This window comes from Syngnathus floridae, chromosome 13 (genome assembly GCF_059516105.1).
Source record: "Syngnathus floridae isolate MCC-2025c chromosome 13, RoL_Sflo_1.0, whole genome shotgun sequence".
In the NCBI taxonomy this organism is placed as follows: domain Eukaryota; kingdom Metazoa; phylum Chordata; class Actinopteri; order Syngnathiformes; family Syngnathidae; genus Syngnathus; species Syngnathus floridae.
Genome location: NC_142425.1, coordinates 7,788,365 through 7,806,049, shown reverse-complemented (window position 1 = coordinate 7,806,049; position 17,685 = coordinate 7,788,365). Strand labels below are relative to the sequence as shown.

Below are 17,685 nucleotides of genomic sequence, written 5' to 3'. Positions count from 1 at the left end.
TGGACTATAAGGTGCACCGGACTAGAAGGTCCACCTTCAATGAATGGCCCATTTTAAAACTTTGTCCTTATATAAGGCGCACCAGACTATAAGGCGCACCATTAATGCATCATGTCAGATTTTTAATCCAAATCAAATCATTCTCCATTTTATCTTCTTTATTTCAACTTTAGACGCAATAAATTACTTTATAATCACAAAATAATGCTCCATAGTCTTTTTGATTCATGATTCATAGTCTTCAGCGGGCCACTTATGATTAAGTTCATGACACCATGCTTCGGGCCAGTTTAAATTTAGGAATGTGGTCCATATATAAAGCGCACCGGACTATAAACCGCACTGTCGGCTTTTGAGAAAATTTTAGGATTTTAGGTGCGCCTTATAGTCCGGAAAATATGGTATTATTTTTCCACCATTGTACAGTGCATCAATTGGCAAAGTTTTGACTATATTCCCCAACTTTAATCTCCATCAAAGCTTTTCCCTGACACGTGATAATTACTTGAATCATAGGCAATCAGTGGCGGTGGCTTCCGCTCCAGCTATAAAAGGATTAGCCAGCTAAAAATACAGCATGCTCCTCATGGGGACACATACGGGATCCCTTTCGCCTCTGGGTGGCCGGGGCACGGATGCACGTCGGTAATCTGAAGAGGATATCGCTTATCTGGAGACAAACAGCCTAGATTGAGAGAGGAGACAGAAGATGCGCTTGGGACGGCATGTGGGAGGGCTGTAACATAATTACACACAAGCACCAAACCTCCTCTGCTACCACTGAGAAATACCACCGCAATAAATTGTCCGCAGAAACCATTTGCTTCCTGTCAGCCTGCACCATGCTGCACCAAATCTTTATCCCCCTTGCTCACCCCTCGCACCAACATTTTTTCATTGATTTACTCATGCATTTTGCTCCTTGGACTTCCAATGCTCTAAAAGCATGCATGTCATTTCATTCAAGACAGCTTATTTTTGTGATTGACATATATGTATCGTATTTTCCGCACTATAAGGCACACCTAAAAATCTCCAATTTTCTCAAAAGCCGACAGTGCACCTTATAATCCGGTGCGCCTTATATATGGACCAATACGGATTTGTGGATGAGGACTGACTTATTAAAGTAACCTTTACGTATTTATTTTGTGTGTTGTGTGATATTAACGTTTGAGCAATGTTGAGTTATTGATATATTGTTATTGTTTTCACTATTTCGAGTGTTACTATATTGTGATTGCATTAACGTTTGACCAACGTTGAGTTACTTATTCTATGCGCCTTATAATCCAGTGCGCTTTATATGTGGACAAAGTTTTAAAATGGGTCATTCATTGAAGGTGCGCCTTATAATCCGGTGCGTCTTGTAGTGCGGAAAATACGGTATACTATACGCATATACGTACGCCTATACTTGTATACATATATACGTGTATACATAGTATATACGTCTTCACATATATGTGTATATGTGAATGTGTATATAAGTATTTAATCAATATCAAAAGTTTATATCAATACTTTGTTATATACCCTTTGTTGGCAATGTCAGAGGTCAAACTTTTTCTGCAAGTCTTCACAAGGTTTTCACACACTGTTGCTGGTATTTTGGTTCTTTGATACGATTTCAAGGAGTGCTGATATTGTCCTTCAAGTGCAGCTTTGTTTGCTTGGAAGTTCTTGGCTTATTCTGTATCAAGGCTCTTCAGAGAATTTTTTTTTATTGATTTTTTTTTGCGAGCTTGTGGCTTTACTTTGAGATATCAGTCTGACGTGTTTATTGAGGGACAGTTGGATGAACCTGTTTTTCAAAATCAAACTTCTATAAATCGCTGATTAATCCAGTTTTTTTGGTGTAGTCTCTTTATGGCCCGGAACTAAATCAAGTATCAGTCCCACCCCTTGGATGCATGTTTGCAGGTGTTGAGTGTGAGACAATTTCCATTTGTAAAAGCATCTACTCATGAATTAAACCTCACTGTCAAGTGGCTTCCAAAGCATATAAACATTTGTAATTTGGTTAACCTTTTTGGCTCTCACTAAAACACTTCCCACGCCAACGTTTCTGGCAAGATTATGACTAGCATGACCTCAAACCTAAACATGGCTCCTTATGACGTATATTCCACTCCCTGTAATATGCACCAGAAATTCTTTGGCAAAGCTGAACATTTTAATCCAATTTAATAGTGCCCAAGGCTTCCTTCGAGCATGTCAGCTTTATTTATAGCAATCACATTACAGCTTTGATGGCTGTAAAGTCATTATAGCATCTTCATTGATATACAGCATTTTCTCAATAACTCACAGCACAAAAAATGTCAGTGACTCACCAATAACATACTATCACTCAACATTACTATCAGTTTGAAATAAGATGACTTATTTCTTCATGAAAATAGATGAGAAGCAGCTTTTGTCATTTCAAATGCACTAGTGAAGTACTGAGAAGAAAAAAAAAAACATGCATGCATGTATGTGCCAGCTGTGCCACTGCCTTTGATCCCAAGAGCTGGGGGTGTTGGTACAAGTTCTTCACACCACCCCCTGAATACCCCACCATGACACACGCAGTCAGCATCTGTGCATAGTTAATTAATTCTCTTTTCTCTATTTGGAAATTATTTCCCCCAAATATTGAAAATGACTTCACAATGCCACTTAAGAGCACTTGTGCAGTCTAATGAGAGCCAGTAGAAGAGTTCTATTAAATATATTGCATTTTGTTATTTTATTTTGTCTGGACGGTAGATTTGAATGATTCTTTCTTATCAATAATTGTGATGGCTATTTAAAATGCATGTCTTGAAAATTATTAAGAACCCTAATTGAATCTGTTTTTTTGTCACTAAACATGCCACAACGCCCGAGGGGAAAAAAAATCACTTAACAGCTACAACGCACCCAAAAGCTAGTCAAAAATAATAACCACTAGAGGGAGACAGAACGTCAACAATAAGGAAGAAAAATATAGACATGATGCATGATGCTCTGCATTACAGTAAATATAGTCATACATTTTTGACGTATTCTACTTTCTCTGGTCGTGTCAATCAAGAATGAGAATTATTAAAAGGGTGAATTCCTGATACAGCTCTTTATATCACATTAGCTTGTGTAGGTGTCTGGTAGGTGTGCGTTGCAATGATTTTAAACAGTGACTCATCTACTGTATAATATATTATATTTAGCTATAACTGTATGTGAAACAATCTCATTGAAGATTAATTCCCAATTGCATTTGGATATTGTTTTTTTAATGTATTATTTTGGGAGATAGCGCAAGGAGGAAATGCATAAGCACCCTTATGTGATTAAATCATTTTATTACAGTGTACATTCCAGATGAGTGAAATAAAAATAAAGATAAGTCAGAACATCATCATTCTAGAACACTTTACATTTGTTCTCTGTCCTTGATTCAGTACATACCGTCAGTTGTACATTAAGACAAAGTGAAAAATATTAAACATTAAGACGTGATTTTTAATTTTTTTTTTTTACCAACAAGTCTAAGAAGTAGAATGCATCTCACCTCGATTAAAAAATATAAACAACTATCTGGGCGTGATGACGAGCTAAAGGCCTCTGTGGTAAATCAATTATTTAAAAGCTGCAGCCGAACCTAATAAAAATGGAACAAAATAAAATGTGTATTTGTTTTTTTAATATACTATGCTTTTTTAATAAATATAAAAAATGTAATTATGAATACGCATTTGTATCCTGAATGTTAATAATGCTTGAAAAAAAATTTGTTTTTTAAGGAGTTTCCTAATCAACCACATCAAGTATTTGAGCTATGCAGTCATATGATGAATCATAACCATCAGCATTCCGCATTGAGTGAGGGAAAAAGTACAGGCATCAACCTGTCAAACTTAGAAAGTATGCTGAGAAAAAATAGATAAGAAATGTACTGATACTTTGTCATTTTAGAAAAGTATTATAAAATCATCCACGGATTCATAGAATTGGCTCTGTGTCATTCCAACTCACAAATGCATCTTTCCACCTGAAAACGACAAAATATGCAAATTAGATTCTGCCTATATTTCCACAATCTACTATTTTGGAGCTTTCGATGATTCCACCGCGACTAAACTGAAGCAAAGAAAATCATTGCTACCGTAGTCTATTTGATTAACTGTATCTTCATTCATGATGGCAATTGTATCTCACTAATTTTAAAAACTGCTTTAAAAGCAAACAGGCTCACCTTGTTCGAATGCAGAGTTCCAGCGGAGGAATTAAATCAGCATCTTGACAGCTCAAATCTGATTTGCCGACAGCTAAAAAAAATTAAAATGTTCTAATTTTTTATTTTTTTTCCTAAAACATACATTTTAATTACACCAAGAATTTGAAAAAAAAGTTGACTCACAGACAGTGAGGCGGATCTCTTCCTGCTGATTGGCCAAGCCGTCATAATAGTACAGGTCGAACTCTGCACTTTTATCCTGACTTGTCAACAGCTCCTCCTGCAGGCCAAACAGCACACTGAAGTGGCTTTCACTGCACACAACCCAAATGGGGAAAAGGGGGTTCTTCAGAAAGTCTCCAACCTAAAAGAAATTAAACAGACTGTTAAAAAGATGAGTACTTCAAAAGGGCTGCCCTTAGGCAACCTTTCAAGGGAACATTAAAGCAATCACAGTCTTGATTACAATTATCTGAAGTTATCTCAAAATGCATTTTGGCATCGTTCTCTGCTTGATTGCGGCGAGGCAATAATAACAGGAACACATTCATATTTTTCTTTGAAGACAATTATGATAGGCTTTGAGTTTTATATCTGAAGCTCAAAAAAGAGAAAGTGGTCGGATGTATGATTATCAAATGGCTTTTGTTTATTATTATAATGTTAAGTACTTGTGTTTGTAACTGTGAATAAATGGAAAAAATGTGTCTCACCTTAAAGATGTTATAATGTTCAAACAGGGACAGAAGGCCAATATTGCAGTGAGATTTAATGCCCTTGAGCAGCGTAGAGTTGCCGTTGCCCGAGTCCAGCTCCACATTGCCGTCAAAGACGTTTGAAACTGCTCGTCCCACCAGCAGAAGGTTGACAAGCTCCTGGTTGACACAAATACAAAAGGTAATGGAATAAACAAAGTATTACAGCACCATGTTGGAAAAAAAATACAGAAGTAAATGCAACTTTGTTTGAAAAAAAAAAAGTATATTGTTTGCATACTTGAGTGCAGTAGCCATGAGCGCCAATGAGCGCGGTGGTGGCCACGTCCATATCTTCTTTCAGTCTTTATTTAAAAAAAAAAAAAACATAGTGATTTGTCTACTTTGTTTTATTGAGAATTGTCTTTTCTACTTTATCTTCCATACTTATCAATAGATCGAGACAGGACGGCAGATATGGTCAGCAGTAGACATCCCAGCTCCCCTGTCTCAAACTGGATGAATGATACAGAGCAGTAAAGGTACATTAGCATACATTATTTGAAGTTGAGCCTGCCCACAAAGTTAATATTTTTCTTATTTGCCTGTTCCTAAAATGAGCAGCCATATTGGAAGGTAATAATGTCTATTTTTATGAGGAGACAACACAGGAGCTCACCCACCTGCTCAATGTTTTGCTCCAGTAGCGAATGCAGATTTTTAATGCTGTCCACTGTGAAACAGTTTATCTAAAACAAGCAAGAATGAAAGAATCAAAATTCTAGTCAAAATGTGTACATTACTACTCAATTGATGAGCAAAACATCTGAGATAATTATTTCTAGCCTTGCATTTTGTTTAACTTAAAAAGTTCCCCAATTTGTACTTAATGAGATGTTCACAAGCATGTTTATACCTTTTCAAGTACTCCTTCAGATTTGTAATGTCCACTTGGAGTGAAAAGCATTCTTCCCGAGTTTCTGTTTTAAAACAAAAGAGAATGTAAATTTATTGAACACGTACCATCAGTTGCAATACTGGAAAGGCGGCACAGGCTGCAATTAAAGAGGATTCAAAACTCTTACATTGCTACTGTGGCTTGTTTCTCGTCGCCGGCCCTCCACAGAACTTCAGCCAGAGCTAAAACCAGACATTTTCTTCTGGTTGCATTTGTTGGCCTTAAACGCCTGAGAACAAAAGTTGTGTATGGAGGTCAAGTGGCTACAAAGTGAAGAAGCACGGAAAAGCTTGATTTAGACGTAATATGATGTGTAATAGTGAATAATGCAACATATGGAAGGAAAGTACAACATACTGAAGTCTTGTGTAACTACTGTCTATGTTTTCAAAGAGAAGTTTCTTTAAAACGAAAGCTTGGATGGAAGCTAGAACCCCACAAGGACCACCCTAGGAAATAAACACACAACATATTAAGCGCACAGAAAAAATATATTTTTGTGACAGTTAAAGTACTACATAGGTGTCAAACTGAAGGCCCGGGGGCCAGATAAGGCCCATCACATCATTTTATGTGGCCCACGAAGACAAATTTTGCACTTTGTGTCATTTCTAAAATTACAAATTGCATTCACTTTTAAAAAAAATAGTTTTTGCTTGCAATTTTTATTACTATATGTCTTTAAAATATTTGACCTGATTTTAAAACTGGTTATTCATCAGTTTGTTTTGTAGCCTATACTGTATATAGAAGACATTGACAAGCATAATAGCCCTCCGAGGGAAACTATGAGTACGATGCGGCCCACGAGCAAAACGAGTTTGACACCCCTGAAGTAATAAATTACAGCTACCTTTTTCTGCACCACTCCATATCTCAAGTCATGCGTGTCGGAGAACGCAAAGCCCTGATTTCGCCATTCGACGGTGAAACATTTGAGACTTGAGCCAAGGAGAATTGATTTCAATTCCTGAGCACAGCAAAAGCAAAAATAAATATATCTTTGGTTTTTATTTGAACCCCCCCATGGTGTAAATCAACAACAACCGAGGCGGTGTGTTGGTCCATTGCACGGACTGTGTGGCTGCTCGCTGCAGTTGCCGTGTTCTTGATGGATATTTTGGGGAATTCTGGCAGTTCGTCGTCAATGTCATCTGAGCAAAATAAATCAAACGCATCCTCAGCTATGTCAGATCAAAAGGTGTCTCAAGAAGATTCAGCCATTCAAATTGCAATATATTGGAGAAATTAAATCAATTCCACACACAAAGCCGTCAGACCCAGAACCTTTCATCTGTGAGGCACGTGCTGCCCCCGAAAAAGATTAAAACAAAAACTTACCTAACACCAACTCAGACAAATCTCTCACATTTGGCTGCGTCTTAGACTTCACTCTACAAGAGAGGACACAGAATCATGAGCACAAAAATCGTTTGACGTTCAATTAAATAAAAGGGCTTTACATTTTTCTGTCATATCTGCCTTCTCCCTCTTCCTCCAAGCTCTTCACTCCCTCTGAAGCATCACTTTGGGATTTTTTCAAGACTTTTTGTTGGAAACCTTTCCCTGACAGTCCATCCCAAGACTGTCTGGGTTCCTCTTCTTTCCTGAACGGTGGCTGAGGGGTAACAACTTTTCGACTCTGCCATTGTTTGGTTGACTCCTGAAACACGACAGTGAGCGATGATTCAAGGTGTCTTTCTTAGAAGTGCCAACCAGGTTCGTACCTGAAGGGTGCTGGATATCGGTCCCGCCAAGATACCGCGTCGAACCCGACTGGGTCGGCTCCTTTGACTGACTTCATTGATGGGAGAATTGTTTACAGCTTCAGTAAGGCGATCGTGATCATGTAGCGTCGTCACCCTACACTGGCGGGTTTCATCTACTGAGGCATTCAACCACATCCTAGTTTCACTGTGGTTCATAATTCCCTGTCTATCAAGTGACGATACCACCCGTGGAGGCGAGGATGCTTCCTTGTCATGTGACCTGTGAGGGACATTCCGTTTAGTTTTTGGGAAAACAATATATTATAACTTAGTCATAAACTTATTGACTACCTTAATTTGATGTGGTCACCAGAAACAAAAGACGCTGTGTTTTCATCCATTTGCGATGGAGTTTTTGCAGGAAGAAGACAGAGTGAGCTTTCATTGCCTTCACAGGCCATCGAGTCATCTTTGTGACCTTCAACGTGATGCTTGACAATGATTTCCAGTAAAGTCCTCAAAGGTGAACTCTGAGCCTGTAGTAACATGAATGTTATTAGAAGGTAAAGCTAGTACATAAATGTGTAATATGCGCTGTGTGGAAATTTTTGAAGATCTTGACCTTATTTGCTCTGTACAGATCCTCAATGTGCAGAACTTGTCTCAAGTGGGATCTGTTGTTGATGCTGGACTGTGTGCGTGGACGCTCTTCATCCATGCACGCGATCGTCTTCTTGAGTCCCTGCACGTTGATTACAGGTGAGCATCAAGATATTATCCGATGGTGTTTGCCTTTGTTAACTGGAAATTTCTGAAAATGTTTGACATTTGTAGCATGCATGTGTAGGATGATCAAGCGACACGAAATTTTTGAAGCCTTCCATTTCTGGGTGCGCGATCAAAGCTTGCAGTCTGCTCTCGAGATAGAAAAGGCGAGCACAGAGTAGAATGTTTTCCTCCCTCTCAACTCGTCATTCAACGTACCTTTCTGCTCAGATATTCCCGCACGAGGGACGCGGACACCTCCTCCACACAAATGACCATCGCTGTGGAGAAAACTGAGCCAGCTTTGCAACGATCTAGCACACAAGAAGCGGCCGACTTGCTAAGCGTTCACTGCCAGTGTGATCTGCTAAATCACGCACACGCACGCACGAGTGAACGTATTTTACTAGAATAGAGAAAACATCCACGAAATAACTCCTTAAAACCAAAATAAAAAACATACAGTACATAAACAGTATTTGGATAAGTCGCGAGTGGGCGGGGTCTTGTGATGACGTAGGGAAACGTGTTACGTTTCAGTACGTGCGCGTCCTTGTTGGCTCTGCTGCGCTTTGTTTTTCCGAAATTTGAAAAATTAAAAATGTTCAAATATTATATATAAGTGTGAGTATAAGAATTACATTATTATCGAATGTATTCCAATACTAAAATAAATACTGTTTTGCTTTTAATCGAGAGCAATCCTGCGCCGTCCGGCTAAAGCGCGCCCACGTACGTTACCATGGTGATGACACAAACAACGCAGCCATCCATATCTTGTAAATAAAAATCAATGTGGTCGCATTGATACACCTGCAAAAAAAATAAGATATTAAGTGCTTTATTTAACACCCGCCAATACATTTTTTTTTAAATCTAAGGTGAAAAAAGTGATTTTACTACAAATGTTTACTTAGATCCAAAGCCACACAGAATGCCCAACATATAAAAAACATTAAATGTGTTACTGTAGATTGCTGTACTTTTTGTGTGCATCTAGAAAAATCTCATTGATGCTGTATTTTTAATTTTAGGTGTGGATCTCCAGCGCTTGTCTAAAGGTAAAATGCACACACCAAGTCTGCAGGCCTTGTCGATGTAATAAAGGACACCAAGTGCAGCTATTATTCATCATTTTATTAAAACATTTTCTCCTAAAATGTATGACAAATAAGAACACAAGCCTATGCTTTCTTTGTCACACCATGAAATAGTTAACTACCGTCCAGCACAACTGCATATCAAATGTAACAAGAGCAATACAAGTAAAAATAACTTAAAAGAACAAAAGGGCATTTCAGAGGATGATTACACAATCAAACAGTTTTAATTAAAATGATGATGCTCAGTTTTTGGTTTTCTTACAATATGATGGAGGCGTTGTCAAGAGACTCACTACTGTATCATGTTATTTTAGGCGTTTGACCTTTTTTTTCACCTTTTATATGATTATATGTTTGGCACAATGGTGATCTAATTGCATTGCAGATGGTACGTGGAAAAATATTGTCATATTTATTTGATGCACCAAAATCAAGTTGCAGGGACAGCTGCTCTGTGTAAAGGGTCATGGCTTTTTTTTTTTTGGCGGGGGCAAAATTTACATTTTGACATGGCTACAAGCTCGAAAAATTGATTTATTATCATGTATTCAAATTAAGTTTTAAATTAAATGAAAGAAAGTTATACCATGTCAGTGTCACTTCAGGTGAGCATCACAACAACAATTGCTGGTATGTTGAAACACATGATTGATTAAATGATTTGAAATCATGGCAGAAGATTCATGTCAAATTACAAACCTGTATGCGACTAAACAAAAATCTTGTTATTGTTTTGGCACAGGTCACGCCCTTCATTATTAAGTTCAACTTTACAACCAATTGACAAGTAAACATTCTGCCTTTATGTATTTCTGTGTATGCCTCCCTTAGGAATGCCGAGCATACTTCCACTTGCTTCCCTCTTGAGGGACAAATGAAATTGACAACAGGGAAATTTCCCAGCAGTCGGAAGAACCTCAGTAGTCATATGCTGTAAAAGAAAAACAGAGGCGCTGTTACCTGTGGCTCATTTACCGAAGAAGAGGAGCATGCAGTCCGCTTAGATGTTTCATGCAGGCATGCGGTCGGTCACACCAGGGTGCTCTTACTTTCTATCGTGAGGATGCAGGTGCTCGCCGCCGTGCCTCGGCTGTTCACCGCCTTGCACATATACTCGCCCTCGTCTTCGGGGAAGGTCTCGGGCAGGTAGAGGCAGTACGTCTCCCCTCTCTCGATGTACTGATAGTCTTCGCAGTCTTGGAGCATCTCGCCTTCAAACCACCAGGTTACCTCCGGCTTTGGCTCTCCGGTGATCTTAACGGTGAAGCGGACGGGCTCCGAGTCCACCACAGACTGGTTTTTAAGAGGTTTCTTGAACCATGGAGCGCCCGACCTGGCTTGATCTTCGTCGTCCTCGTAGGAGCCGTTGACGATGCTTGCCTCGTCCTCGACGTCGTCGTCCTTTTTCTACAAGTAGATGAAAAACATAGGTGTCAAATTCAAGGCCCGGGGGCCAGATACGGCCCGCCACTTCGTGGCTCATGAAGACTGTTAGGGTTGACTTCTCGCAAAGTTACCTTTTGGAGGGCAGCGTCGATCTCCTGTTGTTCAAACTGCATTCTCTGTAGCTTCTGCTCCTCTATCCTCCTTTTCTCCTCATCTTCTCTAGCTTTGGCCATTTGTTCAAACCTGGCTCGCATGTCCACCTTCTGTTTGAACGGAGACTCCTCACCTGTCGCCGAAGTCATCTGGCTTTCGTCATCTTCCTAAAAACAACAAATGGGACAATTGTCTCCATCATATGAGGTTTTGGTGACCTCACACAACCATAATTTGTAGCAAGCTATGGTACTTCAGATCATACCTCTTGGAAGCGTTCAGCTTCTCTCTCTTTAATTTCATCATCGGCAGCCTTCCTCCGAGCTCTTTCCATGTCAATCTTTTTCTGAATCTCCTCTTCAGTCAACTGCTTGATCTTCTCAAACTTGGACTTGAGGTTCTTGGCTTGGATGGAGCCCGTCCTCTTGAGTTTGGTCAACTCTTCGTACTCATTATTTACAATGTTGGAGCTTTCATTCACTTCTTCCTGTGAAATAGAGAAAGGATGTCTTGTTTAGACGAAAGTATTGGGACGGGGGGAAAAATATGTATATTTCCAACTCTCATAGCAGCTAACCTCGCCCATCTCTTGCCGTAGCTGTTCAAACTCCTGCTTCTCCTTCTCCAGTTTCTGTTTGCGCTCATCTGCCTTGCGTTTCCTTTCGGCTTCCTCCTTCTCCTTCAGCAGCTCCTCAAAGTTCATCTCCAGTTTCCCTGGGTGTAGCGCCTCCTGCGATTCCGTCCTCAATAAATCACCCTCGTCATCCAAAACCTACACACATTAAGAAAATAGAGAAAGTGAGACGGATTCAAAACAGTTGGAGTCTTTGGTGGTGAGGACTTACCATGCTTTTGCGTGCCTCGGCAAAGAGCCTCTTCTCCTCTTCCAGTCTCTTCTTGGCCTCCTCCTCTGCCTTCTTCTGCTCTTCCTCTCTTCTCTGGCGCTCCAGCTCCTCAAAACTGGCGCAGATCTTTCCAGGTTCGCTGCCCTCCAGGTTCAGTAAGGCCATCAGAGCCTCGTCGTCTTCGTCGACAAGCTGTGTGACAACGCAAGTCTTTAGTCTACAACTGATGGACAAAAGTATTGGGACATATTTTTTAATTGATTACTGTACAGTACTCTATCAATCAATATTTACCATGCTCTTTCTGGCTTCAGCAAAAGCTCTTCTTTCCTCCTCCATTCGTCTCTTGGCTTCTTCCTCTGCCTTCTTGCGCTCCTCCTCGACTCGTTGCCTCTCAAGTTCTTCAAAGCTCAACCTCAGTTTTCCGGGTCGGAAGTCTTCCTTGTCGTCCTGGGATGTTGCTTGAGTGCCTTCCTCATCTTCATCCTGGAAAGACGCAGGATTACTAACAGGGTTACTAACTGGTCACAACATTAGGCACACCCACTTACGAGATCTTGAAACAATTACTCAGGCCAAAAGAACGAAAGTGAATTCATTTGGAAACATTTACCAATCCCAGTCGGGCCTCCTCAAAAGCTTTCTTCTCTTGTTGGAGGCGACGTTTGGCTTCCTCCTCAGCTTGCTTTTTTCTCTGCTCCTGCCTTTCCTTCTCCAGTTCCTCAAACGTCATTTTCAACTTTCCTGGAGTCACCTGCACCTTCTCCACAGTCTCTTCTTCATCCTATCAGAAATAAAAGGACGATTCAATGCTAGCTGTAAAAATAAAGCTTGCATATGAATTTGTTTTCATGTTCCGACCTCAGGGACAATGGAGCGTCGCTTTGCCTCCCTGAAAGATCGTCTGTTTTCATCATAGCGTCTCTTCTTCTCTTCCTCCGCTGACTTCTTCAACTCCTCTTCTCGATTCTTCTCCATATCCTCAAAGTTCACTTTGATTCTGCCTGGAGCTCGTGCTGGCTTGGTGGGAACCACACAAACCAAGATGCTGTCATCTCCTTCCTGTAATTCCACATTTATTCTGTCAGCAACGTTGGAGGAAATTCAAATCTCAAAATGTGCTTGCCTGAATTTTCACCAGGTCTATTTCCTCCAAGACACCTAATTCAAATGATCATGATCCCTATCAGGCTTCTTCAAAGCTCATTGATGAGCTGATCATTTGAATCAGTTGGAAGAAGGAGACATAAAGTAATTATGTTACTTTTATCTTACTAAAAAAATAAGTAAGAGTTCGAGTCTTTGCACTTTGTCACAGCTGTCACATCACATGACTTCTACTCATATCATCATTTAGACCATCGATATCAAACATAAGGCCTGGGGGCCAGATACGGCCCGTCACATCATTTTGTGTGGGCCGCGAAGACAACTCATGGATCGACTTCATGTGTCAATACTAAAGTTGCAAATTGTCTTCACTTTTAAAAACTACAGACATTGCTAGCAATTTCTATTACTTATTACTATTTCTATAATTATACAATTTCTATTCATCTTTTTGAACTATTTACTACCTATTGAATGATTTAAATTATTAAATTATTTAAACCTACTTTTCTCCATGAATATTGGTCAAGCCAAGAATGTCACTCTGTGGCCGTTTGCATTTGTGTCAGCATGAAAGTCTGTTACAGATAACACAGTCTAATTTTGGTGGCACATTGAGGAGGTCTACGCTCACCAGGAGGTGTGGGAAACAGTTGCCAGTCATGCTGTCTACACCTGGCAGCTTGTTTCTCAATGACCAGGTCAACTCTAAGCAGGACAAGCACGAGACAATAATAGGGCACGCTAAAATTGGAGAGACAAAATAGTCCATGTGAAGAGCAATCTCAAGCCTTTCCTTTAACGTCCCAAAAATTATTTTGGGTGCCTTTTGAAAAAGAAAATGAAGAAACAAACTATGTAGGTGATAATGAGAGGAAAAAAAGGATAGCTATTCTCAATGGCTTGTAATCACCTGTCTGGCACCATTACATAACGTCTGCAGACTTTCTGAAGGTATAAATACCCACAAATATTTAATTTGCTTTTACTGAAAATCCATTTGCTTTTTATTGTAGCTGAGTCATGTTTTTAATTTGAATCTTATTTGTACTTACCTCAGCTGCCTTCTTGGCCAATTCTCTTTTGATTTTGTCTTTTTCCAAATTGTCTTGAGTTTCCCTCCTTCTTCTCTCACCTTCCATCTTCTTCCTCTCCCCCTCTTGCCTCTGCTTCTCCATTTCGGCAAACTTCCCCTTCACACTACCTGAGGATTCAACAACACAAAGTCATATCTTTCACCTTCCACTTCTTTTGGTAGTCGAGTGGCTCACCTGTGATTTTGGGGACGTAGGATTTCTCCACTTTTGCCGGCTTCACCTCTTCCTCCTCATCGCTGGAAGCCAGAAGTTCTTTAATCTATAAAGTGTCAGTTGGAGAAGGAGTGAGTGTTTACACTTTAGACGGGATCATCTCCTCGATCGCTCGGGAGCCACCATGCTCTGCAAGAACAGAGGCCTAATCCCTGATAATAAGTGGGTCATGTGACCTGCAGGTTGGATTTTGATTGGGCTGTTGCACGGAGAGCAGATGAGCATACTATGTGTGTGCAGTGAGGCCAGTTAGTGAAGGGCAGGGGACTTGGACTTTAGTTCTGCTCGAGTATCACTAATAATCCCAGGGTATTAATGTTTCTATTTCACCATTGTACTTCTCGGGCACAGTTTGTCTCAACTGGACATCCTAATCTTTGGGATTTTAATTTGAGTCTAGAAAATTCTTATTCATCATCATATGCACATTTATTATGCCAGAAATTATCCATGCATTTGCTAGTCCGGCTCTAGCTAAGGCAATGTGAATGAGGATGAGCGCTATAGAAAATGGATGCCTGGATTTTTTTTTTTTAATAATTGTGATATGGATTGTACTCAAGATCTGAGCAATTCATCATGCACTCTGTGTGTGTTCAAAAGTCATACCATAATGGGTGTCCCACAAGGCACAATACACTTCCCCTTTTTTTTTTTGTTACATAATATTCAGACCGACATGAGAAATAGCAAGTGTATGGTGACTTTTAGGACACCCTGTACGATTATTGTCATGAAACTAAAATGGAAACACATTACAATGTTGAGAGAAAGCATGTGTTATATGTTGCAGGGTCTCACGGAGAGTGGTTGGTGGGCCGTGCCTCATCCATCACACCATGCGGGGCACACTCGCAGGTTAGTGGGCTTAATCGGCTTTGACCTGCTGCTTCCTGCGGTTCCACTCCCTCTCCTTGATGTACTGGTCCTTTCTCTTCTGCTGCTCATTTTTGTTCCTCTGCCTGCTGCGCTCCTCTCTGGCCTTCTGCATTGCTTCAAACTTTCCTGTCACGTCATTCTTGTCTTTGTTCGTGTTGGGCACATAGCTTCTGGCTACGGGTTTTCTGGTTTGGAGCAGTCTCTGTCATTTAACAGTGAAAAGATGAGAAGCTAGTAAGTGATTGGTTAATGTAAACGGTGATAACTTCTCCAGCCGCCTCACCTCTTTTTTGAGCATAACATCAGAAATATTCTTCTCTTCCGTTGCGTCAAGTGGCGCTTCCTCCTCAACAACCTTTGTGGTTTTCTTTCTTCTATTCTTATCGACACTAGTTTTATCTTTCCCCTTGTGTTCCACGCCGTTCACGTGTGTCTCACCAGACTTTTTCTTCTGTGCGTCAGGTGCCTCCTTTGTCTTCTCATCTGCGTTGCTCACATGTTCCTTTTTACTTGGGACATCTTCTGTTTTGACCACTGCTTCAACCTGCGCCACCTCAGCCATGTTTAAATCAAAGTGGCGAGTTGGTTTTAATTTGAGCTGCATAACAAAAGGACAAAAATGGTAAGGACTTCAAAATATAAGGTATTTCATTTTGTCTATAATAATATTTGTGTTCCAGGATTTATCATGGAGCATATTTTTTCATGACTTCACCACCATTTTAGCAAATACACTATTCCGCAGTATGTTGGGGAAGACTTCAATAGTACCGCTGTGCTGGCTGCTATTTATAGCACATTTTAGGAGTTGGGGGGACATGTGATCATGGCTATTTCTGATGAGAGATAGGCAGTTGCGCAGAGTTCACAATGGCCTCCACGTCGGCCCATAGGCCTTTGACAAAATGGCCAGACAAAGGGCCGAACAACACCATGATTGAGGACAGTCAATCAGCCAACGCTAAAACTGTCACTGTTTAAATGTGCCCTTAAATACTTTATGTGGTAAGATTCAATATAAATAGAAAACCATTGTGACTGTAAAGTTAGAGCCTAAATTTCTAAAGCACTATTGTATATATTCCAAGCTGTTGGACAGATTTATAAATACAAATATATTTTTTTTAATTATAATCACTGATTGGATAGGGTCATTCATATGGTTATCAATATTGTGAGGCCTATGGAATCCATTTGTGAGCTATCAATATTACTCATTGCCCTATACAGGGTCAAATATTTTGATTTTGTATAGCATCCACTTGTGTACACTCAAACATGTATTATTTTGAATTGAGAAAATAACTCATTGTAGCAGAACAACTCTACAATAGCTGTAATGCAAGACAAGTACAACAACAAGCTAAAATGTTTTTTACTGAGACTTGATTATGAATAATTGGCCTTTTTTTTTAATTTACACAACTTTTGAATTTTATTCCTCTCAGTAAAACACAAAAGTAGCTGAATAACATATTTACCGTAATTGCTCAAATAAATGTCCCACATGTAGCTTGCAACACACTTGGAATAAGATAAAATAAGGAAATTACCTCTAGTGGGTGTTTTTCTTTTCAAGAAGAAAATTAAATAAATAATCCCCAGAACACGCTCGTGTGGAGCCAAAGGCGTCCAGTCTGGTGGTGCAAAGAGGAATGGTGGTCGCTGTTGGTGACGTGCGCTTTCCATAAAAAAGTTGGTGACTTTCTCGTGGACACGCATTCCACGCTCGGTCCCGCTTCAGCTGTTGCGCGCGCGTGCACGCGGAAGACGCTTGTCCGGATGGTCTGCGCTCACAGCTGCAAAAATACGTCGAGCCTAAAATACAAAATAGACGAACATGCGTCCTTACATTATATGTTGTTCATATTAATAATTACATTATTTGGTCCACGGTTAAGAAGTTAAAATTAACATAGGAAATGAATGTATCCCTGACGTCACTGACACCACGCATCATTATCTTTAGCCACATAGACTTGATTACGTTTTTTATAGGATTCCATATATGATTAAGAAGCAGTGAGATCCTTTCCAAGTGACCCCAGTAACTTGCGCAAATATACCCAAAGTCCACATAAACGCATTTTTAGAAATATTGCCTTAATTGCCCCAAAAGACTATTACAAATTCACTTCATTGTGGCTTGTTGTGATTTGAATACACCATTGTGGAAAATTTGGCCCTCAAGCACCACTATCTCCCACTTGGCCTGCTCCAGCCAGGATTCCGCACTAATCAGTTGAGAGGAACACCAGCATGCCTGCCCTAATGTAAATATTATTGTTATTTTCTACTATATGGTGACAGAAGCAATATTGACCCGAAAATCATCAGTAAATCTCTCATGGATGTTTTTTTTTAATGTTGGAGGAAGCTAGAGGCCCCAGTGACAACATGCAACCATTGCTAGAACATCATAGCCCAGATTTGAACCATGAACCTCATGAGCTAAACATTCCTATTGGTTCATTCATTGCGTTCATTAAAATGTTGTGGTCTGGGGAACCTCATCAGGTCAAAGCTCCAGCTAATGTGTACTTAGGGAAATCACAAAAGCGCAACTGA

General features: G+C 40.0%; 2 protein-coding genes and 1 long non-coding RNA gene across 4 annotated transcripts; 1 reads left to right on the top strand and 2 right to left on the bottom strand.

The window, feature by feature from the left end:
- Positions 1-3,309: 3,309 nt before the first annotated feature.
- Positions 3,310-8,828, bottom strand: mindy4 (MINDY lysine 48 deubiquitinase 4). The gene is made up of 18 exons (XM_088395278.1): positions 8,551-8,828; positions 8,189-8,308; positions 7,918-8,102; positions 7,585-7,846; positions 7,321-7,520; positions 7,199-7,251; positions 6,905-7,011; positions 6,711-6,827; positions 6,215-6,306; positions 5,985-6,086; positions 5,816-5,879; positions 5,583-5,648; positions 5,347-5,414; positions 5,201-5,264; positions 4,918-5,079; positions 4,388-4,568; positions 4,223-4,295; positions 3,310-4,018 (listed from the first exon to the last, which is right to left on the bottom strand). Exons 1-18 carry the CDS (start codon positions 8,608-8,610, stop codon positions 3,970-3,972), a joined length of 2,025 nt encoding a protein of 674 aa, XP_088251404.1. The 5' UTR covers positions 8,611-8,828; the 3' UTR covers positions 3,310-3,969.
- On the top strand, positions 8,246-16,955 carry LOC148388406 (uncharacterized). The gene is made up of 4 exons (XR_015862338.1): positions 8,246-8,325; positions 9,366-9,392; positions 15,032-15,096; positions 15,580-16,955. It is a non-coding gene; the product is annotated as an uncharacterized LOC148388406 (long non-coding RNA).
- nexn (nexilin (F actin binding protein)) lies at positions 9,448-16,912 on the bottom strand. 2 transcript variants are annotated; one of them, XM_088395277.1, is made up of 14 exons: positions 16,671-16,910; positions 15,401-15,715; positions 15,122-15,319; positions 14,200-14,284; positions 13,984-14,132; positions 12,680-12,880; positions 12,432-12,602; positions 12,113-12,304; positions 11,819-12,010; positions 11,551-11,745; positions 11,239-11,460; positions 10,952-11,140; positions 10,484-10,841; positions 9,448-10,365 (listed from the first exon to the last, which is right to left on the bottom strand). In XM_088395277.1, exons 2-14 carry the CDS (start codon positions 15,677-15,679, stop codon positions 10,352-10,354), a joined length of 2,445 nt encoding a protein of 814 aa, XP_088251403.1. In that variant the 5' UTR covers positions 15,680-15,715; positions 16,671-16,910; the 3' UTR covers positions 9,448-10,351. The 2 variants fall into 2 exon arrangements, with proteins under 2 accessions (XP_088251403.1, XP_088251402.1); XM_088395276.1 differs by lacking the exon at positions 9,448-10,365 and having other exon boundaries at positions 10,464-10,841; positions 16,671-16,912.
- Positions 16,956-17,685: the final 730 nt, after the last annotated feature.

Bases quoted from the DNA above. Each gene is read 5' to 3' on its own strand.
- mindy4 (XM_088395278.1), bottom strand. From the start codon at position 8,610: ATGGTCATTTGTGTGGAGGAGGTGTCCGCGTCCCTCGTGCGGGAATAT. The intron at 6,087-6,214 runs GTATGTTGTACT...TTTTGTTCTCAG, and splicing joins AGTAGTTACACAAGACTTCA to GCGTTTAAGGCCAACAAATG. The intron at 5,649-5,815 runs GTATAAACATGC...TGCTTGTTTTAG, and splicing joins CTGAAGGAGTACTTGAAAAG to ATAAACTGTTTCACAGTGGA.
- nexn (XM_088395276.1), bottom strand. From the start codon at position 15,679: ATGGCTGAGGTGGCGCAGGTTGAAGCAGTGGTCAAAACAGAAGATGTC. The intron at 12,881-13,983 runs GTAAGTACAAAT...GTGGAATTACAG, and splicing joins TGGCCAAGAAGGCAGCTGAG to GAAGGAGATGACAGCATCTT. The intron at 12,305-12,431 runs GTAAATGTTTCC...GCGTCTTTCCAG, and splicing joins AGGAGGCCCGACTGGGATTG to GATGAAGATGAGGAAGGCAC.